This window comes from Macaca thibetana, chromosome 6, assembly GCF_024542745.1.
Source record: "Macaca thibetana thibetana isolate TM-01 chromosome 6, ASM2454274v1, whole genome shotgun sequence".
Classification (NCBI taxonomy): domain Eukaryota; kingdom Metazoa; phylum Chordata; class Mammalia; order Primates; family Cercopithecidae; genus Macaca; species Macaca thibetana.
This window is the reverse complement of record NC_065583.1, coordinates 142,805,331-142,817,356: the sequence shown is the minus strand read 5'-3', so window position 1 is coordinate 142,817,356 and position 12,026 is coordinate 142,805,331. Positions and strand designations below refer to the sequence as shown.

Genomic DNA, 12,026 nt, shown 5'->3' with positions numbered 1-12,026 from the left:
CAACTTTTTATTAGTGATTCACTGATTTAGGATGTTATTAGAAACATAAGCTATTTATTATACTTTTCCTGGGTGCTATATTTGGTTATCCAAAAATACTTTTATCTATGACTATCTGGAAAACATGTTGAAAATTAATGTTTAGTTTCCTTATTTACACCTGATATTTTTCAGACTAAAGGTATATTTAGAGACTGACATATTTGATATATTCATTTTGTGAGGAAAATTTCTCTTACTTGAAAGATCCTGTCAATGATTAAAAGCTATGATTAAGGTTTAAAAGCCACAGCTAAATTCTAAATCTATTTTTACAAGGAGGGAACTAATAGTTATTAAGCATATGCCACTGGCCAGGTTCTGAATATTTATTGCCATTTTATCCTCACAGAAACTGAGTTAAATACAAATATTCCTGTTATTATAGATGAAGAGATTCAGGCCAAGGGAGTTAACTATTCAAGTTTACATCTGTGGCAAGTGATGGAAAGAGAAGTGGAATTACAGTCTTCTTTGCTCTTACGTGCTTCACATTCTGCTGCAGGTACTTTTGGGGATATTTAACTGCCTTTCAGAATGGAAGCAAAACAATGTGCAAAATACATAAAAATCTGTATAGCATTCTGTAAGCCTTATGAAGAAATGATTGTCAGGTAAAGCCTGTTGTAGTTTGAAGGATATATGTTGAGTATACATGACTGTTGTTCATGGTGGGATTTTATTGTAGGTGGACCATTTGCATGTTTGTTCTTCTGCATCCTGTTTTCTTTAAGCTTTTACCCAAATTCAAAAGTTTCCACTGCCCAGTCACTTATAATTAACTTAAATGTCATATATGAAGTACTTTATCCACTTTATTTACCCATTTTGTTTTTTATAATCTACCAATCAAAGAATTCTTTGGAAAATTTCAGGCCCTCCACAAAGAATGTTTATAAAATTATCTTGCAATACTTGCTAAATGGGAAACATTGAAGCACAATTGGAGAAATATCAGAATTATTGCAAAGGGAGGAATACTGAAGATAATTTTTTAAAAGATTAATATCTGAAAGGAACAAAAGCAAATTCATTAGCAAGCCATTTCACCCAGCCTAGGCCCTCACACATGTTAACCTTTGACAGAAGCAAAGGGACATGAGAATGTGAAAGACTTTCTCCATCTTCAACAATCTTACAGAGATTTTGCCTTTTGATTGCTACCTGAGTCTTTTTTATCTGGAGGAAAGGAAATATTTCTCTCCTTGCTGTGTTTCATATGATATATTTTGAACAACTGCTTACTTCTAAGACTTTGTTTCTTCACTGGAAAGTGGATATATTCAACACATGGACTGAAAGAAAGGTCAGCTAGATACCTGATTCCAAACCATGCTGCTACACTGCCTACCAGACACTCTTGTAAGAATTTAATCAAATATTCTCCATCTCCTCTGTTGTTGAAAGGCAGACTTCTTTGCATAGAGTAGGATTTTGGTCATTTTTGAATCAGTCGATCTCTGTCTCATGAACAATGAGTGAGTTTGATATTTGCTATAAATATCCTTTTGGCTAATGATGCATTTGTATAACTGCAGCAGCCTCTTCTCATTAAACAGCTCACTTAAAGGGAGGAGAAGACACATTAAAAATGATAGATGAGGCTTCCTCAAAACCCATTATTAGTAATATGATAAATCATAGTGTTGCTGATATGACTTAGCAGGGAATGAAACCAAAGGGCTAATGACTACTGCTGGTGACCCTGCAGCTAAAGGCTAATGAATCCTGAAGACTGAATTTTATTAAATGACTGAATTTCGCATTCCCAGTTAGTGAAATCTTTCTCTATTCTTTTGGTTTAGAGATCATCTTGATCAACACTTTTGAAAAAATGTTTAAATATAGTCTCTATAAAAATAGAATAGTAAATGCATACATCCAGCTTAGACAGTTATCCACTTATGGTCAGTCTTGTTTCATCTGTACTCAATTTCCCTTCTCCTCAGATTATTTTGAAGCGAATGCTGCACGTATTCCATCCATAAACATTTCGGCATTATCTGAAAGATTATTTTCAAATTTCTTTATAAAAGGATTCTTTTCATAAACTGCAATTCCGTTATCCCACATAACAGTAAGGAATTAAGGATATAATTCTTTGATATCATTCAGCTATACAGCACCCTAATGTTATTAGCAGAAAACCTGAATCAGGAGAAATGAAGTGACTCAGCTCAGGCTGCAAAACTCTAGTTAGTAGCTAAGCCCTAGGACCCATCTCTTCTGTCTATAGTTTTGTAGGGATGCTCTTTCCACTACACAGAGGAAAGTTTACCTTTGAAAAACAACATCCCAATACAAAGAACCTTCCGTGTTTCTTTCAAATACACTTAGAAGTGGCTGTGTCCAAAAACTATCATCAGAATGAATAGACAGCTTACAGAATGTGAGAAAATATTTGCAATATATCCATCTGACAAATGACTAATATCCAGAGTCTGTAAGGAACTTAAGCATATTTACAAGAAAAAACTAACCCCATTAAAAAGTGGGCAAAGGGCACGAACAGACACTTCTCAAATGAAGACATACATGTGGTCAACAAATATGAAGAAAATCTCCAGGGGCAGTGGCTCATGCCTATAATCCCAGCACTTTGGGAGGCTAAGGCAGGCAGATTACTTCAGGTCAAGAGTTTGAGACCAGCCTGGCCAACACGGTGAAACCTGATCTTTACAAAAATACAAAAATTTGCTAGGCATGGTGGCATGCACCTGTAATCTTATCTGCTTGGAAGGCTGAGGCAGGAGAATCACTTGAACCCAGGAGGTGGAGGTTGCAGTGAGCTAAGGTCACACCACTGCACTCCAGCACTCCAGCCTGAGCAGCAAAACGTGACTCCACTAACTAAAAAGAAGAAAAAAAAAAAAAAAAGCTCAACATCACTGATCATTATGATCATTAGAGAAATGCAAATCAAAACCATAATGAGATACCATCTCACTCCAGTCAGAATGACTTATTACTAAAAATTAAAGAAAAAAAAAAAAACATGCTAGCAAGGTTGTAGAGAAAAAGGAACACTTTTACACTGTTGGTGGGACTGTAAATTAGTTCAACCATTTTGGAAGACAGTGTGGCAATTCCTCAGAGACCTAGAGGCAGAAATACCATTTGACCATGCAATCCCATTGCTGGGTATATACCCATGGGAACATAAATCATTCTGTTATAAAGAAACGTGTGTGTTATGTTCATTGCTGCACTGTTCACAATAGCAAAGACATGGAATCAACCGAAATACCTACCAATTATAGACTGAATAAAGAAAATGTGGTACATATAAACCATGCTATACTATGCAGCCATATAAAGAAACGAGATCATGTTCTTTGCAGGGACCTGGACTGATTTGGAAGCCATTATCCTCAACAAGCTAATGCAGGAACAGAAAACCAAACACTGCATATTCTCACTTGTAAGTGGGAGCTGAATGATGAACACACATGGACACTATTGGGGTAACAACACATGCAGATGGCCTGTTGGGGTATGGGGGTAGCAAGAGCATCAGGAAGAATAGCTAATGGATGCTGGGCTTAATACCTAGGTGATGGGATGATCTATATGGCAAAACACCATGGCACACATTTACCTGTGTAACAAACCTGCATATCCTGCACATGTACCCTACTACTTAAAATAAAAGTTGAAGGGGGAAAAAAAAAAAAAAAAAAAAAAAAAAAAAAGCAGCAGCTGTGTCCCTGCAGTCACTTTACCTTTCTAGACCTCAGCTCTTTATTTGTAAAATGTGATCCATGGCATAGCTTTTATTCAACAAAATTAAGATTTTTTTTTCTTTTTGCATTAGGTGTTATATTAACAATGAGGGGTAGAGTGGAAGCAAACCCAATAAAGTCCTTTCCTGTGTAGACAATATTTTTATATCTATGATGAGGTTAATAATATGTGGGAGACAGTACTATAAGGTCAGTGCAGTACACTAAACACGAAATATGTTGGTTTAGGAAGAACTAAATGAGTTTGCATTACTTAAGTCATCTTGTCCAGTAACATGGTATAGTTTACTATCCAGGTATCATTTTACCTCCATTACATTTGTTACATTATTTTATACTTCTTGTCAATATTTTCAGCTGAATAGTCGATTTCAGTTTCCAAATGTCTATTGCTAATATAAAGGAAAACTGTTGATTTCTGTATATTTCTTATACCTATTCATTTTACTAAAGTTTCTTATTAGCTATAATAATTTTTAAAAAATTCTTAGACACTCTACACAATTCTCTTATCTGAAAATATTTTAAATTTAATCATTAAAACAATGTAAATAGTAATGATTGAGGAACTTGATTTTGGTGAATTAATTTAGAGTTTTAACTTAATATTATGTTTGCTATTTGTGCTTCTAATAAATGTTCTTTATACTGTTCTAGCAGTTTGCCTTTAGTCCTTTGCTTAATTTTTTAAACTGAATGGCAGTTGAATGTAGTCAGTGTGTTTCCATCTGTTTAATCAAAGTTCTTCACCCTGAATTTATCAATGTCATTATTTAAATTGATGTTGAATTTGTTTTTTAATACAAATAGTCAATTTTTAACAATTTGTAAGTTATTCTTGTGCCTTTTCATCTCAGATTTTCTGACTTCTTGTGGCAATTTTGTTAATTTACATTTTCCAAAAAGCATCCATTTCTTTTGGATTTTCAAATTCATTCACCCAAAACATGTCATATTCTTGTATACCTTTAAGTTCCTCAGACTTATTTTATCTTCTCTTTATCCTAATGCTGTAGATGTTCAGAGTTACTAATTTTCTTTACTTTTACTCATTTTTTAATGTTATAGTAGTTCTAGATTTGTAAATTCAAATGTTTATTTGCAGTCCTTACTATTAAAATCATTTAAGGCTCTCTATGTTTCTGAAAATAATTTCAATTGCATGTCATAATCTTTGAGAAAGTTCTTATTTTCATTAATTTCTGGGTAGCTTGTAATTTCAGTTTTGATTTCTTTTTTGTCTCAATAATTTTTTTTTTAAATACTTTTAAGTTCTAGGGTACATGTGCATAACGTGCAGGTTTGTTACATATGTATACTTGTGCCATGTTGGTGTGCTGTACCCATCAACTCGTCAGCACCCATCAACTCGTCATTTACATCAGGTATAACTCCCAATGCCATCCCTCCCCTCTCCCCGCTCCCCACAATAGGCCCCGGTGTGTGATGTTCCCCTTCCTGTGTCCAAGTGATCTCATTGTTCAATTCCCACCAGTGAGTGAGAACATGTGGTGTTTGGTTTTCTGTTCTTGTGATAGTTTGCTGAGAATGATGGTTTCCAGCTGCATCCATGTCCCTACAAAGGACACAAACTCATCCTTTTTTATGACTGCATAGTATTCCATGGTGTATATGTGCCACATTTTCTTAATCCAGTCTATCACTGATGGACATTTGGGTTGATTCCAAGTCTTTGCTATTGTGAATAGTGCTGCAATAAACATACGTGTGCATGTGTCTTTATAGCAGCATGATTTATAATCCTTTGGGTATATACCCAGTAATGGGATGGCTGGGTCATATGGTACTTCTAGTTCTAGATCCTTGAGGAATCACCACACTGTTTTCCACAATGGTTGAACTAGTTTACAATCCCACCAACAGTGTAAAAGTGTTCCTATTTCTCCACATCCTCTCCAGCACCTGTTGTTTCCTGACTTTTTAATGATTGCCATTCTAACTGGTGTGAGATGGTATCTCATTGTGGTTTTGATTTGCATTTCTCTGATGGCGAGTGATGACGAGCATTTTTTCATGTGCCTGTTGGCTGTATGAATGTCTTCTTTTGAGAAATGTCTGTTCATATCCTTTGCCCACTTTTTGATGGGGTGGTTTTTTTCTCATAAATTTGTTTGAGTTCTTTGTAGGTTCTAGATATTAGCCCTTTGTCAGATGAGTAGATTGCAAAAATGTTCTCCCATTCTGTAGGTTGCCTGTTCACTCTGATGGTAGTTTCTTTTGCTTTGAAGAAGCTCTTTAGTTTAATTAGATCCCATTTGTCAATTTTGGCTTTTGTTGCCCTTGCTTTTGGTGTTTTAGACATGAAGTCCTTGCCTATGCCTATGCCCTAAATGGTATTGCCTAGGTTTTCTTCTAGCGTTTTTATGGTTTTAGGTCTAACATTTAAGCCTCTAATCCATCTTGAATTAATTTTCATATAAGGAATAAGGAAAGGATCCAGTGTCAGCTTTCTACTTATGGCTAGCCAATTTTCCCAGCACCGTTTATTAAATAGGGAATCCTTTCCCCATTTCTTGTTTCTCTCAGGTTTATCAAAGATCAGATGGCTGTAGATGTGTGGTATTGTTTCTGAGGGCTCTATTCTATTCCATTGGTCTATATTTCTGTTTTGGTACCAGTACCATGCTGTTTTGGTTACCGTAGCCTTGTAGTATAGTTTGAAGTCAGGTAGCCTGATGCCTCCAGCTTTGTTCTTTTGGCTTAGGATTGTCTTGGAGATGCAGGCTCTTTTTTGGTTCCACATGAACTTTAAAGCAGTTTTTTCCAGTTCTGTGAAGTCAGTCATTGGTAGCTTGATGGAAATGGCATTGAATCTATAAATTACCTTGGGCAATATGGCCATTTTCACAATATTGATTCTTCCTATCCATGAGTATGGTATGTTCTTCCATTTGTTTGTGTCCTCTTTTATTTCACTGAGCAGTGGTTTGTAGTTCTCCTTAAAGAGGTCCTTTCCATCCCTTGTCAGTTGGATTCCTAGGTATTTTATTCTCTTTGAAGCAATTGTGAATGGAAGTTTATTCATGATTTGGCTCTCTGTCTGTTACTGATGTATAAGAATGCTTGTTTTTTCCTTCAAATTTCAAAGGCTTGGAGGAGTTACTCTTTACATTGCTTTTTGGAATTTATTGTGTTTTCTTGGTGGCCAGGTAACTTGGTTTTTTTTCTAAACTTCACATGAAAATAAGATAATTTTATATAAGATTGAGCTTGTTAGTTATTGTATTCAGATCTTTTACTTTCTTTGTGTGTTAGTTCTTGGAGATAGTGTGGTTAGTAGCAAGCGAGTAAGCATAGAAATTTAAAGACTTGAATTCTAGTTTTAGCTTTATTACTAACAAATTGTGGCCTTATACAGATTACACTCTCTCTGTTGATCTAATACAGTACAGTCCGGAAAACTCGCTGTGATAATGGAGACATTCTATATGTGCTTGTACAGTATGGTAGCCATTAGCCACATGTGGCTTTTGAGTACTTGAAATGTGGCTAGTATAACTGACAAACTCAATTCCTAATTTTGTTTAATTCAGATTTATGTAGCCACATGTAGCTAGTCTAACTTATCAGACAGTGCATATCTGATCTCTGAAATCAAGTTCTTGGATTCAGTAAATCCCTAACAGAACTGAAAGCTAAAATTTAACCTCTAAGCTGTGGATTTACACATTTCTAAAGATGCTACGATGTAATGGGGAATTTTGAATACTTAGAAAAAAATCGAGATTTGAGAGGTGGTAAAACTTCAACATTTTTCTACCTGGTTCAAGCGTCTAACATGTATAAGACCTAGAAATAATCTACATTTAATAATTTAGCCTATAGTAATCTTAAAGACTTTTAAATGTGGAGAGTTATTTTAATGAGGATTTGCTTCTGAAAGTCAATGCTATGATGAAAATCACATTCAAGTATTGCTTCTGAGTATATTTTACTTCCTTGTCAAAAGTTGCAAAACACATAAAATCTAACATATGATGTTCTCCCAAGGGGCATTGGATTGAAAAAGAAAGACAAATTATAACTTATCTAGAAACTAATAAAAATAAGAACTTTATTTCAAAGCTTGAGGAATACAATTAAAATTATACTCAGGATAATAAGAGAACCTTAAGTGCTTTTATTACTTGCAGAAATGATACATTGACCACTTCTGGCTTGTGTGCATTCCTTACCTATCTAATGCATGTAGGGGGCATTGTTGAAGAACTTGCAGCATTCGATCATACTAGCAACTGGGATGGTATCAGCACTGGAACAGATGATCATCGTTATTGTTAAGGTCCAGATAGAGCAGTTGGCTTTTATTTGGGGGTCATATGACATATATCCTTAAGCCCTAGAGTTATCTTGATAAGTTCACATTATGAAAGCAATATGGGATTGGGACTGGGTGAACATGAGTTTTCCATCTCCCATTTTATCCTCTCTGTTTCCAGACCTCTTCTGTCTAACAATAACCATGATCATCTGTTCCAGTGCTGATACCTATCCCAGTTGCTAATATGATCGAATGCTGCAAGTTCTTCAACAATGCCCCCCTACATGCATTAGATAGGTAAGGAATGCACAGTATTTTACATTTACCGTTCTCTCTCCCCTTTTAACCAGTGCAGTGGAATTATTTTAAGTAAAAGGCAAAGTCTTAAACTTTGTTTCCAATAAATTGAACACTACCCATATTACCATTTGACAACTCAGGTAGATCATCGGAGTATTTCTACTAATACTTCATTTATAGAGAATTATTAGAGAATAAGATATTCCATCTATGACTTTTTTTACATTATCCAAATTTAGCTATGTAAGTACCAATTTCTAAATATAGTTCTGAATAGAAAATTATCTAATCAATCTTTTTACATTTGTGCATAAGGAAAATAAATAGGTTCTGCATGAAGGCCTGACACAGACTCCTCATAAGCTTTGACTCAAGTACATGTTTTAGCCATTCACTATTTGTTTGGCATATTTCTGGGTTATAATTGTAGCCTAGGACAGATCTAAATAACCAGACTCTCAAAAATTAATCCACAAATATTACAAAAATTGCTGTATTAAAAGGCAAAATTTTTCTTACTTTTTTACTGCCATAACTTTATGAAAACAAACTTATTACTCTAACACTTAGAAACTTTATCTGCTAACATAATTCCATCCTGAATGTAACTTCTACTTATAATCATGTAGTTTTTAGGAAAGTTAATTTTTATAAATCATGGCTTTCAGGTTGGTGAAAAATGAATGGTTTGTTTATAAGCATATTGGAAAGCTTTGTAACTTTAGTCCTGAAGGATCTGACTGTATTTTTAGAAATTGTACATAGGACATCTCTAGGCTTGCTGTCTGCTTCTTAACAAAATTAATTAACACCATCCAACAGATTAGGAACAATAAGAAAGAAAATAGTGCAATAAGTTCAATGTATTGGACTTTTAAAAATAGGAGGCATCTTTTATGGGGATTCGATTACCTCCTTCTGGAGTCTGGGGAAAAGACTTCAGCCAGGTTTTTTTCTGACTTGTTCTGTGACTTCAGGTGATGTATTTAGCTTTTCTTCATTGAACAGTATTTTCCTTTTTTTTTTTTTTTTTTTTTTTTTTTGAGATGGAGTCTCACTTTGTCACCCAGGCTGGAGTGCAGTGGCACGATCTCAGCTCACTGTGCAACGTCCACCTCCCGGGTTCAAGCGATCCTTCTGCCTTAGCCTCCTAAGTAGCTGGGATTACAGACCCACACCACCATGTCTGGCTAATTTTTGTATTTTTAATACAGCTGGGGTTTCATCATGTTGGTCAGGCTGGTCTCGAACTCCTGACCTCATGATCGGCCCACCTCACCCTCCCAAAGTGCTGGGATTACAGGCATGAGCCACCACTCCCGGCCCCTTTTTTGTAAAGGAGAGCTTGTTATATATTCTGCAAGCACTTTTTAGGTGATGAGGACTATCTTTAGATAATTGAGTTGATTAAAAGATATTCAGTATGAACAAAGTAAATCATAACAAGAAAAATAAGAATACTAAAAAATAGAAATGGTACATCATTTGTTATAGAGCAAAACTCCAGTCTGTATTTCTGATTTTCTCAAACTGGTAATAATATGATCAAAGAACATTGTTTTAAAAATCCTAAAGACCATGTATGATTTTTTTTTTCCAAAGCTCTATCAGAATCTACGATGTCTAGCGTCGAGATAGGCTTATCAACATAATGAATTGGATAGTAAAGTTTTTTTCATTGGGAATAAAAACAAAAATCCCATGCATGCCGTTCTTAGATTTATCTTATTTATTCAGAGACTAACTCATGACTTTGTTATGTTAGCGTACTCTGTTCTGGTAAGTGTTGGATTCTGCAAAGAAATAAAGTTCAGTTACTATAAGAAAGTAAGTCATTGTTGAAAACAAAGCAAGATTCATTTGACTCTCTCAAATTTACATGTTTTCTGAGTCAGATTTTGCAAAGCCTTTTAGCAACAGGCTTAAAGAGTTACTAGGAAATCTGAGACCCATTTTGTTTTCGTTGTGATGGAAAAAAACACACACACACACACACACAGAGGAACAGGCCATATATTGAGTTTTTAAAATAAAGTTTTTATTGTAAAAATTAAAATTATTCTAGATTCACAGAAAAGCTTCAGAGATAGTACAGAGTTTCCACATTCCCCCCACCCAGTTTTCCAGGATCCCGTTCAGGGTACTGCATTCATTTTAGTTGTCATAGCTCCCTAGCCTTCTCTGATCTGTGCCAGTTTCTCAGTCTTTCCTTGTTTTTCATAACTTTATCAGTCTTGAAGCATTAACTGGATGTCCTGTAGAATGTCCCCCAATCTGGATTTGTCTGATATTTTTCTCATAATTAGATGTAGGTTATGGGTTTTTAGAAAGAATATCATAGAAGTAGAGTGCCCTTCTTATATCAGGGGTTATAGGATATCTACATTGCATCCCTGGTGATGATAATCTTTATCACTTGGTGAAGATAGTGCTTACCAGGTTTGTTCACTATATAAAATTACTATTTTTTCCTTTCCCTACTTTGTTCCCTGTGGAAGCAATTTAGTACTTTTAGCCCACTCTCAAAGGTCTGGAGGGGAATTAAGCTTTACCTCTTGGAGGGAAACTGTGATAAGGAATATATTTTGTCTTTGACCCCCAGTTCCTGACACAGAGCTTCTAAAATGTTTGGAATTTCCTGAGTGATAGGGCCATAGGAGCATTTTTGTTGTTCATAATAAGCCCCTTTCAACCATACCTGAATTAATGCTAATATGACTCTCAGTGGGCCCTTAAATAACTTCAATATGGAGCTGTTTGCCAGACAGACCAAGACATGATTACAGAGCTGGAAAGTTCAGCCCCACACACAATGTCTAGGAAGGAGAGAGGTTCTGGAGATTGAGTTCAATCACCAATGGCCAATGACTTAATCATGCCTGTGTAATGAAATGTCCATAAAAACCCCTAAACGACAGGGTTCTAAGTGCTTCTGGGTTGCTGAACACATCAGTGTTCTGGGAGAGTGGCATACCTGCATACAGCAGTGCTCCCACCCCCAAACCTTGCCCTATTCATCTCTTCCATTGGGCCATTCCTTAGTTGTCTCTTCATAATAAACCAATAATAGCAAGCAAAATGCCTTCCTGAATCCCTGTGAGCTGTTATAGCAAATTATTGAACCTGAGAGGGGGTTGTAGAAACCTCTTGGCTTTATAGCTGGTTCATCAGAAGTACTGGTGGCCTGGACTTGCTGTCAGCGTTTGAAATGGGGAGCAGTTTTGTAAGACTGAACCCTTAACCTGTGTGTCCTGTGCTAACTCCAGGTAGTTAGGGTCAGGAGTGAGTTGAATTGTTGGGCACTCAGCTGGTTGCAGAATTGGGTGGTGTAAGGAAAAAACCCACATATATGATGTCAGAAGTGTTGAGTATAAACAGTTGAAGGGGTATTATGTATTTTGCAATTCTTCTGGAGAAAAGATTTGTCTCTTCTCTCCCATTTATTTAATCATTTGTTTATATCAATATGTTCTCAAGTATGTTTTATATTTTGGTTGTAATACACTACTGTGTTTATTTTATTTATTTATTTATTTATTTATTTATTTATTTTGAGACAGAGTCTCGCTGTGTCACCCAGGCTGGAGTGCGGTGACTTGATCTTGGCTCACTGCAACCTCCACCTCCCGGGTTCAAGTGATTCTCCTGCCTCAGCCTCCCTA

At 35.7% G+C, this 12,026-nt stretch overlaps 1 protein-coding gene across 3 annotated transcripts in view; it reads left to right on the top strand.

The window, feature by feature from the left end:
* The window catches only part of OXCT1 (3-oxoacid CoA-transferase 1), a 146,611-nt gene that overhangs the window by 86,350 nt on the left and 48,235 nt on the right, over positions 1 to 12,026 (top strand). Inside the window, exon 14 of one of the 3 annotated variants that reach the window (XR_007726391.1) lies at positions 8,243 to 8,361. The exons of 1 other annotated variant lie outside the window; for it this stretch is intronic. Coding sequence is in view for 1 of the 2 variants with exons in the window: in XM_050793458.1 (XP_050649415.1) it covers positions 428 to 484 (57 nt within the window). In the remaining variant the exon portion in view is untranslated. Of the gene's footprint in view, positions 1 to 427; positions 545 to 8,242; positions 8,362 to 12,026 lie in introns of those variants that run through there. One more of the 3 variants, XM_050793458.1, reaches the window with a different exon arrangement.